A 24,802-nucleotide genomic window follows, 5' to 3' on the forward strand; every position below is an offset into this window, starting at 1 on the left:
GGCCATGGTAGAGAAGACGTAGATCTCGTTATGTAGGATTTGTGCTATAGGTAGACTGAAGCAGCAAGTCAAGAGTTGAATTCTCAGTAATGGGGTCAATGACACTTAGTGGTCCTGGGTTTACCTTGATGCCCGAGGTGAGTATATCGCTTGAGGGTCCAGTGATAGTCACTGCAGCATGTGTGGGCAGTTTTCCCGCAGTGAGGTAAACGGGTCTTTGGGCACTGTGAATTCAAATTAAGGTGGGATTTACTGAGATGTGTTGCATGTTGTTAAGCATCTGTCGTGTATCTTGTCTCCTAGAGGTATTGTGTGTGATGCTGCGTAGTTTTTGGCCCCGTACTGGAAGGGTGGTGAAGGGAGTTGCTGGGTAGGCAACCTAATGAAAACCCCTGGCTTGTGGGATTAGCATCAGTGATAAGGAATGTGTTTGCTGCAGTTGTTGTCAAATAGTATCGGGGAACAGTTAGGATTGATAGGTAATGTATTCTCGACAGAATCTGGTAGAGGCCAAAAAACCATTATGAAGGTGCCTCTGCTTCTAGTGAGAGCAGAGTGGAGTCAGGTTGTGACGGTCCAGCCACCGCAGGGGGTCTTCCAGGTCCCGACAGAGAGGGGTAAGGGACTGAATAGCACCATGAGTATGGGGTCAGAAGGGCCAAGACAACTGATGGTTGCAAGGCACTTTATTTAGAATTTACTGAATCATATATAGACAGAAGAGGAACTCATTATTAGACAATGAACCCATAGAATTGCTTATCGTCTCAGTTCAGTCACCACCATGGACGTCAACAAGTTTACAACAACTATCCTTGAACATTATCTTCCCTTAACCGGGCACACACACAGCCCCCAGCCATAAGGAACAACCAGGACTCTCAGTTCCCTGAGGTCTCCTGGCTTGAGATAGCTTTGCTAATCTCTTTTACATTCCTCAGGCCTGGGAAAAAGAGTGCATTCCAAGTCAAGGGTAAGGGCTTTGCTTTTTGTGAGAGACATACTGTCTCCTCCAGGAGTTACCTCCGGCTAAGACTGCATGCTTCCCACACAGGTTGATTGGGAAATTATTAAGGAAGGCTGACTGGCTGGAGGACATCAGGCTGTTTGTTGTATGGTTCCCTAGAGAGGGTCCTACCCAGGAGGATACGCACCCTTCCCTCCAGAATGGAAAGCCCTTCAAATGCCCATTTCCTTCCAGGCCCAAAGTTTGGAGATATTTCCTTGTAGAGAAACCTGTTTGAGTTTGTTGTACTTTAGGAGCTGGGCTGGCAGGCCATGGTAATGCGAAACCCTGAGGCCAAGCAGAGGCAAATCCTGGGAGATGGTTTCCTTCCCAATGAATTTTAATGAATACCCATGATGCTTGAGGTGTGTGTTTGGGATCTGGGCTCCATAGTCAGCTTTGGGCTAGAGCATTCCTTGAAGAGGCATTCTCAATGGCAGACTCACGGCCTCTGAGACCATTTCAGGCCAAGACTCTCATCAAAGTTCCCTTGACATGGGTGACAGATAGCTAAGAAAGTAGCTACCTTAAGATGAACAGTCCTGGAGGAGAAAGTGGGGGCCCTGCCCTAGGGCTGTGGAGACTCACCTGCTCAGCTGGGCAACTCTGTCTCTGGGCCTTCCTGCCAAAATCTGGCCCTGAGAACAAAGGAATACTTCAGCTCCTTCTTGTTCTTTAAACACCAATGACTGTGGGAGAGGGAAAGGCTCAAGGCCAGGGCTCAGCTCCCAGCCTCCATCTCCTCCCCCAGCTGCCGCATTTGGGGGGTCACCTGCCCAATGTCCTTGCTGTCCCCAGGGCAGCCTTGAGGCCAGACCGAAGCCTGCGATGCTGCTCGCTGGCTGCAAGGACTGGTCACAAGGATGGGATTTGGGGAAGTGGCAAGGGTGGCGCACAAGTCTAGAAAAGTTTGGGATGAAGGGGCGGGGCTGGGGACAAATTAGTTAACTTTGCCACTCACTGTGGTGCTTTTCCCCTTTCCCTTAAATTCTGCTTTGAAAAGAATAAATTCGTATTTGTTTACTTTGGTTCCTCTGGTTACACTCTTTGACTCTGACACTCCACATCTTTACCTTATTTGGGTGTGAGAGAAGAGGGTGGGGCCAAGAAGCCACAGGAACACTGCAAAACATAGGCCACCAGAAGAGTCCAACACCTACAGGACAAGAAGACACCCCCACTAGCCCCATCCACCACTGTTACCTGGACTGGTCGCCTCTCAAAGCCCCACACAAATTAGCTAGTTATCAGCTCATGGGATGAGCTCTTTATAGCAATGGTTCTTCAACACCATCCTCATCAATCTGAGGAATTTTTCACCAGCCTAAAGCATTAAGAGAAAAATCTGGACAATGCAGTGAGTTTCCATAAAGTTACATATATTCAATTTAAAAATCTATCCTTTATTCTGAGAATATGGTTATATATTTGGGGGGGGGGTGTGTTAAAATGTCCCTGTGAATTGGTGGCGATAGTTTTTTTTTTTTAATGCCATTTTCTGGCAAAATAAAACCCTGTCAGTCCCTCCTCCCCACCACCAATTTTTCTTTCTTCACTGATCTATAACATCCCTGTCCAACAGAAATATAATGTGAGTCACATATGCAATTTAAAATTTTCTAGCGGCCATATTAAAAAGGTAAAAATAAACAGGTGAGATTAATTTTACTAATATTTCGTTTTACCCAATATATGCAAAGTATTATCATTTCAACATGTAATCAGTATAAAACCATTATTGAGATATTTTATATTCTTTCTTTTTTTACTAAGTCTTAGAAATTGTCAAGTAAGCTGACAGATTCAACTGGTAAAAAAGAACAGGAAACCCACATACATCCAGGCACTTTATTACTTAGAGACAGCAAAAGCAAGACCAGCAATGGGATCCGTTCCGTGTCGCTGTTGCACAGGATGACACTGAAACAAAAGGGGCCAGATGACATGCAACATGAATGGCAGGACACCATGTTGCTGAGTACCAACTCCACACCGCTGCTAAGCAGCTCTATGGCCTGCAGCTGGACCCTTTGGGGCAAGGGCAGTGGAGTGGAGAGGCAGGCAGAAAGTCTCATGCTCACCAGAATGAGGGAGGCAGATGAGAAACTGCCCCATGACAGCCTCCCTCAAAACAGGGAGGTGAGTGAGAAATGGTCTTGTCTCAAATCCTCGTGAGATTGCCCATCTTCCCAGGTTCCAGGAGGATCACAGGGCATTCTGCCAAGGCCTGGGGCCACCTGCAGTTGAGCCTTGCCTATGTGGAAAGACACACCTCAATTTGGCCTAGCCATATGTCAAGGGCTCAAAAGTCACACATGGCTAGTGGATACCATATTGGACAGTGCAGTTCTGTAACATGCCTAAGTCTCAATCACTGTGCTATAGAAAAGGAAACCTTCATGATATATTACGTGTGTGTGCTGGGGGGAGGGAGGGAGTCAGGGCGGCAATAAGCCTTAGGTGACTGGAGGGCAGTGGTGAAGCAGTTACCCAGGGTTACAAGACGTGGTAGTAGAGGGAACAGAAGGGCACCACAGATACACAAATTTGCTCCTTCCCGTTGTCTTCCCTTCCCCACTGCCTCTCAGCAGAGCTCTGGCTGCTCTTGGGCTACAGTATTGGACAGAGGCTGGACTAGGGCTCCTCTACTTCTCTCACCCCTGGATGCCACCTGTGGTCTATGTGCCACTCTCTCCGGCCTCAGTCTCTCCAGCCACGTCCCCAGGGTACTTTTTATGTTTTTGCCACAGTCCTATGCCATCCTTCATCTGGAAAGGTCTATCTTCTTTTCAAACCCTGCCTCTTCCCCCACCTTCTGCCTCTGACAATTCCTTTTCCCTATTCTTTCTTCTCATCTTTTAAATTCTGGGTTTCTGGAAAAAAAAAAACTTAAAAAAAAATCATCTTGGTTTTCAAGCTATCCTCTAACTTTTCTCCTAATCTTGGCTTCATTTTGTTTGTCCATGTCTCTCTCCCTCAGACACACTTCTTCCCTGCATTTGTCCCCAGCATTCCTTCTGTCTTCATCCCTTCTCCATAGGCCCTGCCCATGCATACTGATTTCCCCTTCTCTGCCCTTGGCTTATTACCTTCAACTTGGAATGAGAGCACTAAAAGTGGCAGAGAAATCTTGCGGGTTCACTTCCTAGAGTGGCACCGACTTCATCAATTGGGACCAGACCTGGGTCTAGCTGGGCTAGTTCCAGAAAACCTTCAGATGTCTCTTGGTGATAAGCATTATCACCCTTGATTTCCAAATAAGGACATAGAGGCTCTAAGAGGTGTAGGGACTTGCCCAAGGTAGGTAGCAGAGCCAGGATTCCAATCTTGTGTTCCTTCCACTACAACATAATTCAGTGCAAATATTGGAGCTGCCATTTTTGTTACTTCTCTGTACCTTCTCTCAAAATCCCAATGATGTATGGTGAATATGAGATGATCTGCATAGTTCATTAGGAGTTATCCTAAGAGCTCTTTAGAAGGATGTCCCAGTGCTGACAGCATCTTCTTTCGTTTCCTAACTGCAGAATTTATTGCTTGTCTCACCAGTTTCCTTTTGGATATGAATGTACTTATCATGGGAGCTGTTTAATAAAGTGACAGTAATCCACTTAAGGAATTTATTTATTGCTTAAAGAATACAGACTAGAAAATCTTAACATAGCTAAAAATCACCAAACTGGCCCAGGGTTTTTAAGGAAGTTTTCACAGGCAATACAAGTATCTGTTTTTTGTTCGTTTTTTTTTTTTTTTTTTGGCCACGAGGCTTATGGGAGTTCCCAGACGAGGGATTGAACCCAGGCCATGGCAGTGAAAGCCTGGAATCCTAACCACTAGGCAACCAGGGAGCTCCCACAGGTATCTGTTTTTTTCCTAACCTTTTCCGATGGGGGTTAGGAAGAAGAGGCTCAGAATAAGGATAACAACTCAGAATTTCACCTCTGCTCTAACTAGTCCCATAGCTGCCAAATAACAACCAGACACAATCCTAAAACCATTAAGAACAGAACAAAGATAGCAGCAGCAAGAAATCATCCCTGAGCCGGAAAGCAGCCTTTAATGCCTGAACAGAGACAGGATACAACCTAGTATCAACTGCTGCCAGATAGGCACTTAATCACTGTGGCAGGTTCTAGCCCTTGGTAGAAATGGTTTGACTCTATGTTTTAGGAAATATTTGAAACAAACAGAAGAAGAAAAAGCTAAAAATCTATGCAAACCAGCTGTATAGCCTTCAGGTTAGACTGTCTGCCTTTGGCAAGCATGGCTGAATCATCTGAGACACCATAAAAGAAACAACTTAATTCTCAAACTGATAAAGAGAAGCAAAGTCCCATAGTTGATTTGGGTCTTCAGGTCTACTACTTTTTTATACTTTGTCCCTTTCTACATGGCTACAAACTTTGAATATAACTAGCAAAAAAAAAAAATCGTTCAGAGAAACAAATACAAATGATGCAACATAAGGCAATGAAAGGAGAAGAAACAGGCACAATTTTATCTAGTCTTCAATATGGATGGTGAAGCCAAGGTTTGTATGCCAGGCTGAAGGCTCTCCTCAATCCTTCAGAAAATAGTTCAGTTTTTCCTGTAGAGAAATGACCTGTAGGGAGAGGCAGAAAAACACGAAAAATTAATCTGAAATCTTAAGTTCCGTTACTTGATCTAGAATTTACTTATATAAACCAAAAAGAAAGACTGTAATTTGGCATTTATAAGGTTATCTTAGTCTTACAATGTTCCAAAAAACAGTGCCACAGTCAAGAACGCAAACACAATGATGCTGTCCTTTATCATGCCAAACTTATAAAAGGAAGCTTCAAAACTGAATATACTAAAGAAATTAAATATGCTTGCTGTTAAGAATTTGTACTTTTGGGAAGAGTGTACAGAGGTCACAGCTCACTGTAGGGACAAAGGAGGTGGGACCACTGTAGCCATAGTCTAAAACTCAGAAGATAAGGCAGTTGTGATAGCCTCTTGCCCCACTGAACGTACCGTGTCTTTTTTTTTTAAAGTTTTTTTTCCTTCTTTCTTTTTTTTTTTAAGTATTTGTTTATTTATTTATTTATGGCTGTGTTGGGTCTTCGTTTCTGCGCGAGGGCTTTCTCTAGTTGTGGCAAGCGGGGGCCACTCTTCATCACCGTGCACGGGCCTCTCACCGTCGCAGCCTCTCTTGTTGCGGAGCACAGGCTCCAGACGCGCAGGCTCAGCAGTTGTAGCACACGGGCTTAGTTGCTCCGCGGCACGTGGGATCTTCCCGGACCAGGGCTCGAACCCGTGTCCCCTGCATTGGCAGGCGGACTCTCAACCACTGCGCCACCAGGGAAGCCCCGCACCGTGTCTTAAACCGAGTCTTAGCTGCTGCTTCCTGCCATGTTATGAGACCCTTGAAAACTGGCTCAGAGTCCTAACCAATGACGAGTCTGATGACGTTCTACTTACCCTGATGCTTTCTAAGTCAGAAGCTCTGAACATTTTGTGATGTAAGAGTTAATTTTTTTTATTTACTTGAAATGGCAAAGTGACCAATAACACTCAAGTATACTGTCTTTGAGACAAAGATTGTTTCTGAGTATTATTCAATTTAGCTCGCCCCATATCAGTGTGGATTTTCATTTTGTGGAATGACAGGAATGGAGCATTACAAAATGATCCTGTGCTGGACATGAGCTACCAAACTGCTGTAATTGCTAGCTGTAGTAATTGCGAGCATCTTTTCACTAAGATGCTGACCACGATTACGACCACTGACTTCTCCAGTTCTTTCTCCTTTACGGGTGCTTTCTCCTCCCACCACCTCCTAAAGGGAGGTTTATCCTTAGGTTCAGACTTCTTGCTGAACAGTCAACCTGGCTAACTCATCTATCCCCACAGCTTCAATGATCATTTCTATGCATGAGGCACTCTCCGATCTCCCATTTTAAAAAGTGCTTCCGGGCTTCCCTGGTGGCGCAGTGGTTGAGAATCTGCCTGCCAATGCAGGAGACACGGGTTCGAGCCCTGGTCTGGGAAGATCCCACATGCCGCGGAGCGACTAGGCCCGTGAGCCACAACTACTGAGCCTGTGCGTCTGGAGCCTGTGCTCCGCAACAAGAGAGGCCGCTATAGTGAGAGGCCCGCACACCGCGATGAAGAGTGGCCCCCGCTTGCCGCAACTAGAGAAAGCCCTCGCACAGAAACGAAGACCCAACACAGCCAAAAATAAATGAATAAATAAGTAAATAAAATAAAAAAAAAAGTGCTTCCAACTCAACTCATCATCTTCTCCATCCCCCACCCTCCAAGAATCCTCTTCAAGTTGTCTTCATTCCTGTTAGTGGCTCACCATTTTCCAGTCACCCAGGCTCTGCACTACTCTTTGTTCCCTTTTTGTCCTGGAAATCCAATCAATTTTTAAGTTCTGATTCCTTCTATCACTTGCATCTTCCTCTAGTATTTCCCCCCTCCAATTTCTCCTATATACTGCTGGCAGAGAAAATTTCCTGAGTTACTCCCCAGGTGAAAAAGCTTTTAGGGCTTATTATGACCTACACCAAAAATCTAAACTCTTAAGCCTGGCATCACCACCTCTGAGCCATTGTGAATGCTACTTTCTATACAGAATGCCTTCATTTCTCTATCTCTTTATTAGAACCTTACCCACCTCTTAAGGCCCCAAACACCATCTCTCTATGAAGCTTCCCCTAATCTCCATGGACAAAAGTGAGCTCTCATTCCTCTAAATTCCTATCCCTCTCATGTATTTCTCCCCAACTGGAGGCAGAGACTGTGTCATAAGCATTTTGTAGTTCCCTGTGGAACCTAGCTTTAAGTAGGTGCCCAATAAATCTATGTTGAATAAATGAGCTAACATAAAGGGTTCTGAGTGAATAAAGTTTACAGCTATAGTTCTATGTTGAAAATAGCACTCCCCCAATACTAACTACTTACATGGAGGAAAACAAAGATGTTTAGTGGGTGCTAAGGCAATCCTGGCATTAACTGTTCACGTGTCTGTTTATAAGCAGTACTTGGATGAGTGATGTGCTGAGGGGAAGGGAATATACAGAACATAAGAATTCTCCTGGCCTTGTTTGTATGGGGATGAGCATGGGGGATGGCATCACTACCGTAAGAGCTCTATGCTCGGGAATTCCCTGGCGGTCCAGTGGTTAGGACTCCGCACTTTCACTGCTGAAGGTGCGGGTTCCCGCAAGATGCGCGGCGCGGGCCCCCCGAAAAAAAGCCCCATGCTAAGTCCATCCTCATAATACGACCTCCAGTCTCCTTAAAACTGTTACCCTATCCTCAACAGTATAGGGCTGGAACCAGCATACATTTCTATACAGCTACTTGACCCTCATTTATCCCGCACTGCCCTCTTTTCTTTTCACTCTGCTCACTCTCTTGTGGCTTTAAATAATAGTCTTTCAAGTTAGAAATCTGGCATACATCCTTAACGCTCCTTTCTCCTTCAACACCCAGTAATTGGCCCAATTCCCATCAATTCTACCTTTAAAATACATTCTCTCATATATAAATGTTCAAAACAGCATTATTCATGATAACCAAAAAGTGGAAACCACCCAAATGTCGACTGATGGATGAATGGATAAACAAAAATGTTGTATATCTGTACAATGGAATATTATTCAGCCATAAAGTGGAATAAAGTACTGATACATTCCACAACATGGGTTAACCTTGAAAACATTATGCCAAGTGAAAGAAGCCAGACACAACAGACCTTGTAGTATATGTTTCCTTTTTATATGAAATAACCGGAATAGGCAAAGTAGGCTAGTAGAAAGTAGATTAGTGGTTGCCTAGAACTGGGTGGGGGGGTGGTGAGTGGGAGGGTGAGAAGAAACGGGAAATGACTGCTAATGGGTACAGGTTTCTTTTTCAGGTGATAAAAATGTAAAATTGATTGTGGTGATGGTTGCACAATTCTGTGAATATACTAAAAGTCATTGAATTGTACAATTTAAATGGGTGAATTGTATGGTATATGAATTATATCCCAATAAAGCCGTTATAAAACATTTTTGTTGCAGTTAAATATATATATATTCTTTCCAAATGAAATAATGCCATTTGCAGCAACATGGATGGACCTAGAGATTATCATATTAAGTGCAGTAAGTCAGAGAAAAACAAATATCATGATATCACTTACATATGGAATCTAAAAAAATGATACAAATGAACTTATTTACAAAACAGAAATAGACTCACAGACATAGAAAACAAACTTATGGTTACCAAAGGGGATAGCAGGAGGGGGGAGGGGAGATAAATTAGGAGTTTGGGATTAATATATATACACTACTATATATAAAATAGATAAAAAATAAACAACATGGACCAACTGTATAGCACAGGGAAGTATACTCAATATCTTGTAGTAACCTATAATGGAAAAGAATCTGAAAAAGAATACACACACACACACACACACACACACACATACATATATATATAACTGAATCACTTTGCTGTACACTTGAAACTAACACAACATTGTAAATTAACGATATTTCAATAAAAAAAGAAAAAATATTTATTCTTTCCATCTCCATTGCCACCTCCTTATTTCAAGTTACCATCACCTTTTATTAGACGACCCCACAGCCTCCTAACTGGCCTCCCTGCTACTAGTCCTGCCCTCTCACAATCCATTCTCCAGATAATAATCAAAGTGATCTTTAAAACTTCTAAATTAGGGGCTTCCCTGGTGGCGCAGTGGTTAAGAATCCGCCTGCCAATGCAGGGGACACGGGTTCGAGCCCTGGTCCGGGAAGATCCCACATGCTAAGGAGTAACTAAGCCCGCGCACCACAACTACTGATCCTGTGCTCTAGAGCCCGCAAGCCACAACTACTGAGCCCACGTGCCACAATTACTGAAGCCCGCGCGCCTAGAGCCCGTGCTCTGCAACAAGAGAAGCCACTGCAATGAGAAGCCCGTGCACCGCAACGAAGAGTAGCCCCTGCTCGCCTCAACTAGAGAAAGCCCGCATGCAGCAACGAAGACCCAATGCAATTAAAAATAAATAAATTAAATAAATATATATAAAAAAAAACTTCTAAATTAAATGTGACTCTCCTGCTTAAAGCTCTCCAAGGGCTCCCCATTGCACTTAAGACTAAAACCCATCCTCCTTATCATGGACTGCAAGGGACCATACAATATGGCCTCCGCCTACTTCTCCAACCTTACGTTAAGTCACTCTCTTCCTCGCTTTAAATACTGCAGAGGTTCTCAAAGAGGCCAAGCTCTTTTCCCATGTGGGACCTGGCATACGCTCCACCCAAGAAGCTCTCCATACACTTTTTGCCTGGACTTTTCCTTCAGGTCTCTTAAGTATCATTTCCTTAGAAAGGCCGATTATGGTCTCCCCAATTTAATTCAGGACTCTATTCAGATAGCACCACTGACTCTTTCTCCTTCACAGCACTTCTTTATGATTTGCACCTTTATATTTGTATGATAATTTGTTTGCTGTTGATCTTCCCTGCTAGACTGTTAGCTCCATGAGGACAAGTATTGTATGTGTCGTCTTATTCAACACTGTGTGTACATCCAGTGCTTTCCACTTAATAGACATTCAATATCTGCTGAATGAACGAATTTTCACAAAGACTTTGTTCCAACCTGCTACCCTCATTTACAAGATTTGGCCACTACTGTTCCTGTGAAAAGAACAGCCAGAAATGAGATTGGGGGGGCTGGGGTTCTTTGCATCAAATGTTTTCTGGTTGATGTGAAAACACACTTCTCACCTGCTCATTTTTTTGTTTTTCGTGTAGCTTAAGCTGCTCCAGCACAGACTGTAAATGACTCTGGAAAACAAATTATATAAAAGATGAATGCTGAGTCTCAAAGGAAAAGAGAACCAAGAGAGACAAAGAGTTTGGCAAATAATTTGATAAGTAAGAAAACTGTCAGTCGTAACAAAAGAGTACTTTTAAAAAAGGATTTAGAAAAAGAATGTCTCTATGTGTATAACTGAGTCACTTTGCACAGCAGAGATTGGCACAACATTGTATATCAACTCTACTTCAATAAAAACACATTTTAAAAAGGATTTAGAGTATAAAAACTACACTCTCCAACTGCAGGGCCATTTGATTTGATTTTATACACCCTACACGGCATTTTTTTTTCTTGCCCTAAAACAAAGAATTAGAATGCCTTCATGTTACCTTTTTCTAGTTTAGCACAAATCCTTTGACTGTGGTGACCTACTTAAAGAGCTGGCTTGGAATCTGGTGCTGACTCCTTTATTTCCCTGCACTAGGTCAGAATATTACCATTCTTAACTAGTACTGCACACGACAACAGTCATAATACCATATATCTGTATCTTTCAAAGTATGTCCACATCTATTATCTAACTTGGTTATTCTGAAGGACAACACTCTAAATAAGTATAGTTCTGTGTCAAGTTGCTCCCCTTTGATGACAACAGCTCTACAGAAAAAGAAATCTGGCAAGGAATTCTCCAGATGCTTCAGAATTTCCCTCACTATAAAAAGGGAAGCAAACATGGCCTAAACATACATTTTCCTTTTGCTGATATGTGTAGTAATAAAATATGTATTAGTGTGTATTAATAAAAATAAAGCATGATATTAATTTTTGTTCAAGCAGGCATCATAAAATTTTTAAATTAATTTAGTTTCTCTTTCATTGTAATGAATACATTTTGGTACAGAGCAACAGGGTTCAATCTGTGCCCTACCACTTACTGTGGTACTTGGCAAGTTACTTAATCTCTTTGAATTTCAACTTCTTATCTATAAAACGGGAATAGTGACAGCACCTATATTTCAGGGATGTCAGGATGAAATGAGATAATACACGTAAAATGCTTAGCTCTGTACATGCCTTTCACATAGTTAAATGTTCAATATTGGCAATTATTATCTCAAGTCTCCTGGACCCCTCCCAAAAATGCTTATATAAGATGATCAAAATTACTCAGGTAAAAGGAAATAGGGCTATCTTTTATTAGGGGTACCTAAGAGGTTGTTCAGGTTCATGAATGAAACAGAATGCTGCACAGAGATGACATGAGTGGAAACACAAAGATGGGATTTTGAAAGTAAGATATCCGGATATATTTATACCAGCCAACAAGAATTTACCTTGAGCATTAGGTTTTCCACTTTCATAATGAGCTCCTTCTGTCTTTGTGCTTTGTGCTGAATCTCTTGGAGATTTTTCTCCATGTAATGAGTCTGCTTCTGAATGTCCATGACTAACAGAGATAGACAAAAACTTCATGTATCTAAACATGGCCTAAACTAGTGGACCAAGATCCAAATCAACTAAAACTCCACTACGCATCTGAGCAATAATTTCTCAAACTTAACTTTGCAACTAACACGTGTTTAGAGTCAGTCTTTAGTACTGCCACCCACTCTGTCCCACCCCTTTGTTTTTCCCTAACTTACCCATTGGGCTGGTTCCCTCCTTTGCCTCATACTGGCCAGATTCAATGAACTTGGCCTGTGGCTCACTTTCCATATACACTTCATAACGATCTTCCTCCTCTTTCTTGTCTTCATCCTCATCATCATAGTCATCCTCTCCCTCTTCATCTTCCTCCTTATCACCCTCAACTTCATCACGGTTACTGCTAGAGTCATTGACCATCTCCCAAAATGCACCATATTCTATGGGTTTTAAGCAAAAGGAAGGTGAAACCATCTGAAGCTTTTCAAATGACTCCCACTCCAGCTGCAATTATACTCCCCCTCAAGTTTACTGGGCAACCAATGAATTTTAAAAATAATTTTTCTCACAGGAAGATTATTCCCTTTATAAAACAAGGACAGGAAAGGCAAAACACTGTAACATTCATTCATGTATTCAATGATCAAAATATTCAGAGAATCCAAGGGCCCACAGGAATTTAGACTAGCAGGGATGGATGGGATATTAGAACCCCAATCTAAAACCCCTAAACTTGTGGGACCAATACGAGGAGAGAAGGGCAAAAGCATCCTTTTTCTGTGATTGGCCTGTGAGTTTACGGAGAATGGTCCTACACACAGTCAACACCTGCCCTCTCTGAAGCTCCTGCTTTGCCTTTATTAATGCACCTGGTGAGGTATGACGCTGCTTATAGCCACTCATTTCTGAGGCTATCTCAAAGCCTGGAATGAAGCCTTGACTTTCTATTTCCTCGGTTTCACCTTCAGCAACGACCTCCCATCCTGAAAGCAGAGGCAGTCAAGGAAAAAGCAGAAAGAAAGCAGAAGGCAAACTTGAAAAAGAAGAGGCTCTCTGGCTGAAAGTGCTATTTAACTTAGTCCAACTTCAGGCCACTTGTATCTGGATTCCTAGTATAGAAAAGTGCCTTATACTGAATTATGCAAGTAAATAATTTCTATTACATGAATGTACTGTTCCTAGCTAGAAAGTAACATTTCCAAAAATCATAAGTTCTGTACATTAACATCAGCACACAAATATCAGAAATGAGAGCTTGTCACCAAGTGCATTTGGGGTGTAACAGACTACACAGAAAATATTTAGTATAAAAGGATACGGACACTGACAGCTTCAGTATCTGAGCACAGCAGTCTTTTCACTTGCTTCTCCACATCAGGAGAGTCAATGTGCTGAACCAAAGTTGGAGAAGGAATACCAGTAACATCACTTAACACCCTGTGTCTTGCAGAAATGTCCTCTTCCTACATACAAATGAATTCAAATAATTAGGCCTCTTTAAGATACATCCAATCAAATTTCTACTTTAAACAATGCTATTTATGAAGGAAACTTTGATCAGGGTCTATATTTTTATACAGTAAGCTTATTTTTTCCCAATCGAATTACTTGAGACATTTAATCTTTTCAATCTGCAACTCTATATTAAAGACCTCCTCAGAGGCACGACCCTTAAGCCTCAGTTGTTAATTATTTGCGCTGACCCACACTGGCAAAGAACTATAATTTTTTTGTTACTTGGAAGTAATTTGGTTTAAAGATCCAAATTCCCAGATTCCACTTCTCCACATCTTTATTATTAGACAGTTTCCTATAAAAACTGGGTCTTAGCCACATATTCTCCCTTAAATCTAGTTTTAGACAATTATCTCCACAGCAACCAATTCATCATGCCACAAATAGAAATTAGAACTTTGAGGGGGAATAAGTAATTGCAAACAACTGCTGGTAAGAGTGAACCCTGGCTTCCAAGAAATGGTTTTTAAAAATAAATATCACAGAAAAGAAGCAGATTAAAATACACAGGGTCACTGATCAAATTGTATCTTTTGCTCTAGGAGTCGTCAGACATTAAACAATGAATTCATTTTTCAGTGAATCAAATTCAGTGTATGTGTATGGGAGCGGGGGTTACAGGTGAGAAGGAAGGCTTGAAAGTAATCTTTATGAGTTTTTTGATTTGTTTGAAATTAAAGAGCTGTGAAATAAAACACAGCATAGGTTAACAATAACGTTATATTACGATTCGTCTACCTCAGGAGAGCTGACTTCTTCAATCTGTTTGAAATCAGGGACCTATGAAATAAAACACAACAAACAATGAAGTTATATTATAATTGTTCTACTTTACTAAAGCTTAAAGAGTTCTAGAATCATTCTTAATGTAGCTTTATATTTAGTAGGCACTCAATGAATGCTGTTGACTGACAGTATAAAGCCAAAGCAACCATGTTCATAGATTAAACATAGTAAAGCTATTGATCTATAGGTTTAATGCAATTCCTATCAAAATTCCAACAAGGTTTTCTACAGACATAGACAAACTTACTCTAAAATGTATATGGAAAGTTACAGACTCTAGAATGGCTACAACAATCTTGAATAAAAAATAAAGTGAGATCAGTCTTCCTGATTTCAAGGCTTATTACAAAGCTACACTGTGGAATCGGTGATCAACACAGATTAATGGAACCCAGAAAAAAAACTCACACAAATACGCCCAACTTATTTTTTACAAAGGTGCAGAAGCAATACAATGGACAAAGGGTTGCCTTTTTAACAAATGGTGCTGGAACAATTGGACATGCAAAGGGGAAAAAAAAAAGAACAACCTTGAACTAACCCTCAAACCTTTTACAAAAATTAACTCAAAAATGGATTGCAGACTTAAATTAAATGTAAAACTTTAAAAAGATAGTTAGGAGAAGTCTTCAGAATCTGGGCTAGGCAAACAGTTCTTATACTTGACATGAAAAACAAGATCCTTAAAAGGAGAAATCAATAAATTGGACTTCATCAAACAAAAAACTTTTGCTCTTTGACAGACCCCGTGAAGAACATAAAAAGACAAGTTACAGACTGGGAGAAAATATTTGCAAACCACATATCTGAAAACTAGTATTTGGAATATAAAAAAGAACTCTCAAAACTCAACAATAAAAACAATCCATTTAGAAAATGGGCAAAAGGCATGAACAGACATTTCACTGAACTGGACATATAGATGGCAAACAAGCACATGAGAAGATGCTCAACATCTTTAGCCATCAGGGAAATGCAAATTAATACCACAATGAGATCACTACACATCTATCAGAATGGCTAAAATAAAAAATAGTGACAACACCTAATGCTGGTGAAAATGTAGAGAAATTGGATCACACGTACATTTCTGGGGCAAATGTAAAATGGTGCAGCCACTTGGAAAACACTATGGGTAGTTTCTTATAAAACTAAACATGCAACATACCTAGTAATTGCACTCCTGGGCATCTATGTCAAGGAAATGAATACTTATGTTCACACAAAAACCTGCTGGCAGCTTTATTTATAATAGTCAAAAAATGGAAACAGCCAAGATGTCCTTCTATGAGTGAACAATTAAGCAAACTGTGGTACATTCATAACAGGGCACACCACTCAGCAATACAAAGGAAGGAACTATTGATGCATGCAACAATCCACATGGACCTTAAAGGAATTAATCTGAGTGAAAAAAAAAAAGCCAGTCTCAAGTGTTATACTTTGTATCATTCCATTTATACCACATTCTCAAAATAACAAAATTATAGAGATGGAGAACAAATTAGTGATTAGCAGGGGTTAGAGCCTGGTGGTTTGGGGTGAGGAGGAGATGGGTGTGGCTTTAAAAGGGCAAGATGAGGGATCCTGGTGGTGACAATACTGTTCAGTATCTTGACTGCGTGGGTGGATACACCAACGTACACATGGGATAAAATTGCATAGAACTAAACACACACACACACATACACAGGAGTAAGTAAAACTGGAGCAATTTGAATAAGATTAGTGAATAGTAACAATGTCAGTTTCCTATTTGTGATATTGTATTATAGTTTTGCAAATGTTACAATGGGAAGAACTGGGTAAAGGGTATACAGTATCTCTTTTCTATTGCTTACAGCTGCGTGTAAATCTACAATTATTTCAAAATAAAAAATTTAATTAAAAAAGAAGCCAAGGCATAGTACTCCTGTAGTTAGCCCAGGGTTCTACAAGTCTGAGGTAAGGTTAGAAATACAACCACAATTCCCAATTCTCAGGTTCTGGATGGGTTCACTTTAAAACAAGATTTTGCAGTTGGAAACTTTTAAAAGCGTTAGCAGAAGTTTCAAGTTCATGACACATCTAGATCCCTAAGTGACTACCTTATAACTTCAAGGGTCAAGTCTGTTTTTGTTCGTTACATATTTCCAATTGTTAGCACACAGTGCCTGGCATACTGCTCATACTCAACAAATGTTTATTGGACATATAAATGACTGAACAAATGAATACCCAACGGACTGTCTCCCTTCCCCCCCATTCATAATCCTCTTCCAATCCAACCAGTAGACACAGAAATAGCATACCACTAACCTTTTTTGTTGCTTTGCAGAACCTTCTCTTCCTGACATTCCTAAGTGGTGGAGTAACTAAAATAAATTCAACATGGTGAAATATATATATGACTGATGGTAGTCACGTATCTATCTGAATTTGATAAGGTCATGCTCTAAGCCACTGGCTCATGACACGACTCGTTCCTTTAAGAGTGTCTGGATGCCTACTGAACCAAATACCTAAGTGTGGTAACAGATCCCTGGCTCACAAGTAATTAGGGTCCAGCAGATAAATGTAGTTAGACAGAATGAGCAAGGGACTGATGACTTACTGCCATGCTTCCAGACATATTTTTTCTGTCTCTCCTTTTCACTTTTCCTGATTGCTTTATGATCAGTAGAGGTAACCAGTTCTTCAGGATGAGACTGGACACCACCATCAGCAGTGCACACAAGCATCTGCATTTAACAAAGACAAAGAAGTTGACTGTGGCCACAAATCTTGGGTTAGTAATGGATGATGATCATTCTTACCACCAGAAATCCTGGAGCACAAAGGTAAGGAGAATGCTACTTGGCATTTCCAGAAAACCAAGTATTACATACACTCATATGCATTCTCTCTCTATCTCGGCAGCACAGCATATGGACTCTGAGGTTGTTGTTGTTTTTTTAGCTCCAGTGCTTACCACTGCAGAAGGAATGTGTTGAAAACAAGATATATCTTAGCATTTTGATTTATAAAGGAAACAAAAAATCAACAGTAGAGATGATGAGTAAGAACCAATGTAAACCTCCAGAGTTAACAGCACACTGCTTTAACAGGAATTTCAGACAAAGATCCCAGATGCTCATATTTTTCAAATAATGAAAGGCACTATAAATGGCAAACAGGAGGCTCTGAAAGCTATTTGGATAAAATAAAGTAGTGAAAAGTGATGGATCAAACACCAAACCAGAACATGACATTGTATTCCTGTGCAATTGAGCTGGAAATTAGAAATGACAAGCAGGTGAAAGGAGAATTGAAAGAAAGAAAAGGAGGGAGAAAGGAAATCCTTGAAGGATGTGTGGGCGAGTAGATTAAGAAAACTTGTCCATACCTGGGAAATATCTGCCGTTTTAAAAAAGGTTTTTTTATCCAGAGTTTTCAGGCTTTCAATAACACAAGGCAAATCAACCAGCTTAGCAGGTAGTGAGACACCTTCAACCCCAACAACTGCATCACGTCCACCAGCTGAACAGAAGTAGAAAAGATTAAAGCTGACATCTTCCCAATGTACTCTCAAGACTCCTGGGGTTTGAATAATGAAGACTTATGGGGGACAGATGAGTCTTTCATTGAAACTTACTATTTCTCACAATGCCAGAATTGTGTACACAATTAGTAACTTCCCACAGCAAAGAAGGCAGAGTATATGAAGCTCTTTTTTTTCTAGTTTATGTCATTCCATCAAAAGTAGCTAAGTTTCTTGGTCATGGTTGTGAACTAAAGTGAATGAAGTGGTAACTGTTTCATTCTCATCTTGAAAGGCCAACTCCATTCATTCAAACCCATTCGTTTGGACACCATTAGGAGCATTCGATCATGTCATTGTACATGGGTGTTTTCAAAGGGTTGGGTAAGGGGAGGGTTGATTCTAGAATAGTACTAATAAGTCTCAAGTTATAATCTCTAGTTAGTTTCACAAAGATAAAATTCTACACAATAGCCAGAGAGAGAGAGAGAGAGAGAGAGAGAGAGTCAGCCATATACTGACAACTCTGAATCCTGCCCAGATGTCTCAAACATGAATGTCTCTTGATACAAAAGGATTCAAGTGTAATCTTCTAATATTAAGTGAAAAAATAAAGATGCAGAACTATGTTTGACATGATCCTTTTTGTGTAAATTATCTTTAAAAATATAGAGAGATTATTTATATGTCGGTATTATGCATAAAAGTTTTGTCTATAAGGAAACACAAGGAGAAAAGGCCAATATTAGTTATCTTTGGCATTGAGGTTGAGGCACTGTGAAGGAGAGTTTCACTTCTCCTTTTGAACCTTTCTGTTTTATTTGAATTTTCTAGCCATGCATTTGTATTCCTTTTTTTTAAAGTGTCAATAAGGGCTACCGGAGTGCTGGGATTATGGGCCATTTAAAATTTTATTCTTCACATACTTCTCTGTATTTAAAAATCTAATAAGTATTATTTAAAAGAGATAAAGATATGTCACTTTTGTAAACAAAGACTAGTACATCCACCTGTCATTCCCCTGGACAGTCAGAAATCACAAAAGTTTCATATAGGAGACAATCAGCAGTATGCAAATCCCACAGTTGACCTCCAAGTTCTTCCTTATACACACCATGATAATTACCTCAAGTTGTATAAGTTCTACTTCCTTTCCTCTTAAAAGGAAGAGATGGAAGTGACTGAAGCCTCTCTTTGAGTCCATCAAGACGGAGACCACATTCTATTCTTTGTCACATCCTTGGTATCTAGTATTGTGCCTGGCACATAGCAATCCCTTAATAAATTACTGTTCGATGTACGGTGAATGGATATTAACTACTTACAAAGTAAGTCAATTTTCAGTTTATCCTTCATGGCAGCACTTCCAGAACGTACTATCTTCCTGACAGTAGAAGCATGTTCCTAAAAAGGAGGTAGATTGAAAAATCAGAAGGATGAATTGTCTACTTAGCAGCTAATAGAACAGATATGTCAGAGACAGTCCTCCCTTAAATAGAACCTTAAACTTCCCAAACGTTAGGAACAATGCCATGTACCATGAGATACTGTGCACTGGGTAAGTCAAGTTAGGATGAGGTTGACTCTAATCTCATTGTTGTCTTTCAGTAGCTACAGATAATGCCTTCTCCTAGCTGTACATTCCTGTTTCTCACTGTTACCCTTCAAGTTGTAGTTGCTAACGGAAGGCTTAGCTGCAGTTTACTGGCTATATTAATTAACCTTAATTGGGGAAATACCTTTCTGAAGCCCATCCTTAATATACCTTTCTTAGACTAAATAATACTTAAATATAGGTATCAATAGGGGAAGAGACCCTAACACAATGCTGAAATGAGCTTCAACAGCCTTGCATGATGATGAATTTGAGGAGACAGTGCTAACCCCTCCATTGCCCCTTTTGAGGTGACAGAAAGGAACTCTCTTTTAGAAGAGTCTTTTCTTGGCTGTCCAGTGAGCAAGGCTGTTGGCATCTGTGATGAGTGACTGAATCCATCATTGTCCCACCTGTTTGCCAGGAAATCAACCCACACAGTAGGTGGCATGTGCAGGACAAAAGAAATGCTGCTTAAAAGAGTACACGCTAGGATAGGATTGCTAAATAGAACACAACTCCTGGGAAACAAATGTTCTTGGTTTTTATAGCCTACCTTAAATAAACAGAAATGCTACAGAATACAAGCAGAGCTAATACTTATGCACTGAAGATATTTGGCCTCAGATACAAGGGTTTCTTACCAGAGGCAGACGCAGTATAAACTGGTCCTCAAGTTCGCAAGGAGGTTCATCCTGGCTTCTACTCATCTCTTGTTTTTGAATTCACGAAAACAAAAACAAAACCAACAGAAAGTTACCAAAAACTGCTCTTGGTCCCTCTACTGACCACTTCTGGTAGTACTGGTTAAATTATACAATATCTTGCTGATAACCCTTACTGGAATGATGTGTGTACAGCTTCAAAACACTTTTTTTTGACATAACTTGATTATTTATAAAGTCACCTTATCTCCCCTCCCATATGTGCAGATTTTCCAACGTTAATACTAATTACATGATAACAAATGAAGTAAGAGCTGTTACACATGATTTAGTCTTCTTGATATTCTTAGACTCTCCGGTAAAGGATTAACTCATCAATACAGTGGTGACTACCAAAGAAAGCAAGCTACATACCTCTGCAGAGAAGACTGCCAACCAAAGGCCAAAATCAACCCAAAAAACCACTGGCAGAAATGCTCTATGATGATTTGAAGGAAACAGAGCTTAATTTTCAGTATTTCACCTTAATGATCAATAAAATGGTAGGAATTAAACAGTCTGTGTGAGAGCAGGCAGCTTTTTATGACTCTAAAGCCAACATCAACAGCTCCAAGCTACCTCGGGGAAAAGTTAGGAGTCCCAGTCTTATGGCTGGGCTATCTATATAAGTACATCTAACTTCATGGAATAGACTCATTTCTGAAGGGATGATAATGAAAAAACGTAAAATCTAATTTGATTTATTCATCACTAACATTTACTACATGCACTCCATGTGCCAGGCTCTACATTGAGGTCTATTATTTCACTTAATCCTCACAACCACCACTTATGTGAAATACCTCTAAAAGCCATTTGAAGGAATCCTACGATGAATCCATATATATACATACATATATATATATATATATATATATATATATATATGTATGTATATGCACACACACATACATATACACACATATATATATAAAATGCACCTTCTGTAAAGTGAATAATCTCCAAGTTGATCTTCATTTTTTCACCTTATTTTCCATCTATTAGGGATATATCTGTAGTGGCTTGCATTTTGAGTTTTAGGGCCCACACTACTTCTGAGGAAATTTTTTCTCAAAAATGGAAAAAAGGGCACTTCGCTGGTGGTGCAGTGGTTAAGAATCTGCCTGCCAATGCGGAGGATGTGGGTTTAAGCCCTGGTCCAGGAAGATCCCACATGCCGTGGAGCAACTAAGCCCATGTGCCACAACTACTGAGCCTGCGCTCTACAGCCCGCGAGCCACAACTACTGAGGCCCACGCACCTGGAGCCTGTGCTCCTCAACAGGAGAGGCCACCATAATGAGAGGACTTCGCGCTGCAGCGAGGAGTGGTCCCCACTGGCCGTAACTAAAAAGAAGGCCCGCGCGCAGCAGTGAAGACCCAGAGCAGCTATAAATAAATAAATAAATAAACAAATAAAGAAATAAATGGAAAAAAGCAGTGTACATATATGAAAACTGACAAAGTTTTCTTATGTTCTAAGGACACTATGCTATACACCAAGTTATAAAATCTTATAATTTAAGTTAGATGAAAAGCTCCAGATAATGTATAGCTCCTAATACTCTGTAAACCATTAATTGAGTTCTGAGTTTTGAACTCGAATCTCACTTAAAAGCACTGGAACCTTTTTTAAAAACACATACAAGTGAATATAACAAAAAAGAAGCAGACTCACAGATATACAGAACAAACTAGTGGTTACCAGTGGAGAGAGGGAAGGGAGAGGGGAAATGTAGGGGTAGAGGATTAAGAGGTACAAACTATTAGGTATAAAATAAGCTACAAGGATATACAACATGGGGAATATAGCCAATATTTTATAATAACAATAAACAGAGCATAACCTTTAAAATTGTGAATCACTGTATTGTACACCTGTAACTTATATAATATTGTACATCAACTATACTTCAATAAAAATAATTGGAAAAAGTGGGGGGAGGACAAAGAATATTTAGCACTACCAGTTAAAATAGAGAAAAGGAAAAACAAACAAACAAAACCTCATACAAGTGAGTCTGAGACCCTATTACAGGTAAATCATTCATCAGTTATGATTTCAGTCCTTTAGGCTGACTTCAGAAACTACCAGAAAGGCATAGAAAGCACAAGAGAAATCAGGAGTGAAAAATCAGACACCCAGGATGGGAGGGCGGGGTGGGGTGGGGGGAGGAGAGAGAGAGAGAAAAAGAGAAAGGGAGAAAAAGAGACAGACTGATTATTTGTGATAGCCATTTCTCTCCTTTTCCTGCTTCATACAGTTATACACACACACACACACACACACACACACAAATACAAAAACTAAATGTAAAGGTAAGGGGGAAAGTTAATTAAAATAAAGTAAATTGAATAAAAAATCTTGGGACTGGGTACATTGCCTAACATAAGAGTAACAAACATTTAAGGTTGGGAGCAGAAATACAGATTTGAAGAACTAGCTGCTAAGCAAGATTTTATCAGATCAGTAGTAACTTTTAGATTTCTCAGCAGAATTAAGACTAAGGCATTTTGTTCATTTCAGTGCCTTTCTGGCAACTCCTCTCTTATGAAAGAAAGAATGTAAGAACTGGAACCATTTCAGAGAAGGTAGACACCCCTGGTAGAAATGAGTTTTAATGATTTTTTAGATTTGCTATCTGCATTTATACAATGAACTGGTTGCATCATATTTCTTTTAAGAAAAGCCATCCACATTTTTCCAGCAAGCACTCTTTGATACCTAATTAAATTAACAGGACCGCTCTCCACCATTCACCGCCCCCACCCAGCCAGCTCCATTTCACTTCATCGGAATTAGAATTGGAATCAGAATTATAACTAAATGGAGGGCGCCTGACCGCAAGCTCCCAGCAGCACAAGTCAGCACAAAACTAAACTGGTAGTTTCTCAATTTCATAGCCGCTAGCTGCAGTTTGGAGGCAATGACCACTCCCTCCTTATTCCAGGTGCACTAAGCTCCCAAGGGAAGACCGCAGCCCTAGGCTTTGATCCCATTTCCCTAGAAAACCTCCTACCAGGCCAAGGGGCCCTAAGCCTTCGCGCCACCCCAGGTGGGCTGGGAAGGGAAGAGCAGCGCGCAGCCCTTGGCGCCAACGATGCGCCAAGAGCCCTCTGACCGCCGGACTCACACGCTCCTCAGCTGACTCGCGCCGGGACGGCCTCTCTGTACAGGGTGGTTCCAGAGGGAGCGAGTGCACTCCGGGCGCCGGGCGGACTGTGTGGCGACAAGTAGGCGCCTCCCGCGCTACCCCTCCCCACGCTTCCGCCACCGCGGATAGGCGGATGGCCTCGGGGCGGCGGCCAGCTCGCCACATGCCCGGGCGGTAGACTCGAAGGGTGCTGATTGTGGCCGCTCAAGGACCTCGCGGAGCAAGGCTTCAGAACAAATACCCTTTACACAGGAACGACCCTTGGGACGGCCACGGGAGTTTTACCAGCACACAGTGATAACTGTAAAAGGAGTGGCAGAATCGGTTGCTCCGCAAATCTGTTAGGTTGGACCGATTTGTTCCTTGGTGTAGTTGTCACCTCACCTGGTGACAACTACACCACCGCGCAAACCCATTAAATAACTAGAATCCGCGCCCAAACTAATTAGCTGATCCCTTCGAAACAAAGTCACTATTTTACGTCTTTTGGACAGAGATACAGCATACTCCACTTATTTCTCTTAAAGGGGCATCACGGTTCAAATAAACTTCTAGCAGTTCGCTTCTCCCACAGATCCTTAACTTACGGGAAAAATCTTAAAACCACTTACCTTCCCCTTCTCGTAAGTTTTCCAGAGGGGTTCTGGCAGCAGCCTGGTTGCCGATGGCGGCATGAGCTTGGGCGCCATAGTTGGCAGGAGTTCGGGCGCCAAGACAAATGGCAGTTTGGACGCCAAGACCGCCGGCAGTTTGAGCTCTACCGTCAACGGCAGTTCGGGAATATCGGAGGCTCGTTACTTCTGATGTTGAAGTTGGTGTTAAATCATTTCCTGAGGAACCGCGGCGCCGTCCCTTAGGGCGCTCCATGGTCTCTCGCTGAGGTAATAAAATGGCTTCCTATTTAGTCATGTGACCTAACAGTTTCCAGAACGTTCCTAAAATGGTCTTCTTAAAGACACAGGGGTAATATTAGAGACATTAAGTGGTACCTCTTAGAGATTATAGACTTGAAGTCTCTGTTGCCTTCACTTATCTAAACTTCATGGTAAGGAATAAATATTTTTATAAGACTAATTGTTGTACAGTCATTTCTTCTGGATACGTGATATTTTTTTTTCCCTTCAGTGGAGCTAAATTGCCAGAGCTTCAGACCGAGACAAAACCGTTTTTCGTCCCTTTGAGAATTCATCCACTGATCTTTACTTTAGCATAATGTGGTGAGGTATGTTGAAGATTATAATACAAAATGGACCAATGAAACTCGTTTTTCATGTACTGTAGAAAATTCTTGATGGCATTTATATCAAAAATAATAATA

General features: G+C 41.0%; 1 protein-coding gene and 1 long non-coding RNA gene across 2 annotated transcripts in view; both read right to left on the reverse strand.

Moving 5' to 3' along the window:
* Positions 1–24,802, reverse strand: part of LOC309653277 — a 115,887-nt gene that overhangs the window by 65,848 nt on the left and 25,237 nt on the right. The window lies entirely within an intron of this gene.
* Positions 672–24,166, reverse strand: TAF7L (TATA-box binding protein associated factor 7 like). Its single transcript, XM_082447678.1, has 13 exons — positions 23,464–24,166; positions 20,271–20,338; positions 19,358–19,436; positions 17,898–18,031; positions 17,127–17,253; positions 16,832–16,887; positions 14,486–14,527; positions 13,551–13,695; positions 13,102–13,215; positions 12,451–12,672; positions 12,142–12,254; positions 10,774–10,833; positions 672–5,609 (listed from the first exon to the last, which is right to left on the reverse strand). Exons 2-13 carry the CDS (start codon positions 20,334–20,336, stop codon positions 5,565–5,567), a joined length of 1,203 nt encoding a protein of 400 aa, XP_082303804.1. The 5' UTR covers positions 20,337–20,338; positions 23,464–24,166; the 3' UTR covers positions 672–5,564.

This window comes from Balaenoptera physalus (assembly GCF_965194825.1).
Source record: "Balaenoptera physalus genome assembly, chromosome: X".
Taxonomy (NCBI): Eukaryota; Metazoa; Chordata; class Mammalia; order Artiodactyla; family Balaenopteridae; genus Balaenoptera; species Balaenoptera physalus.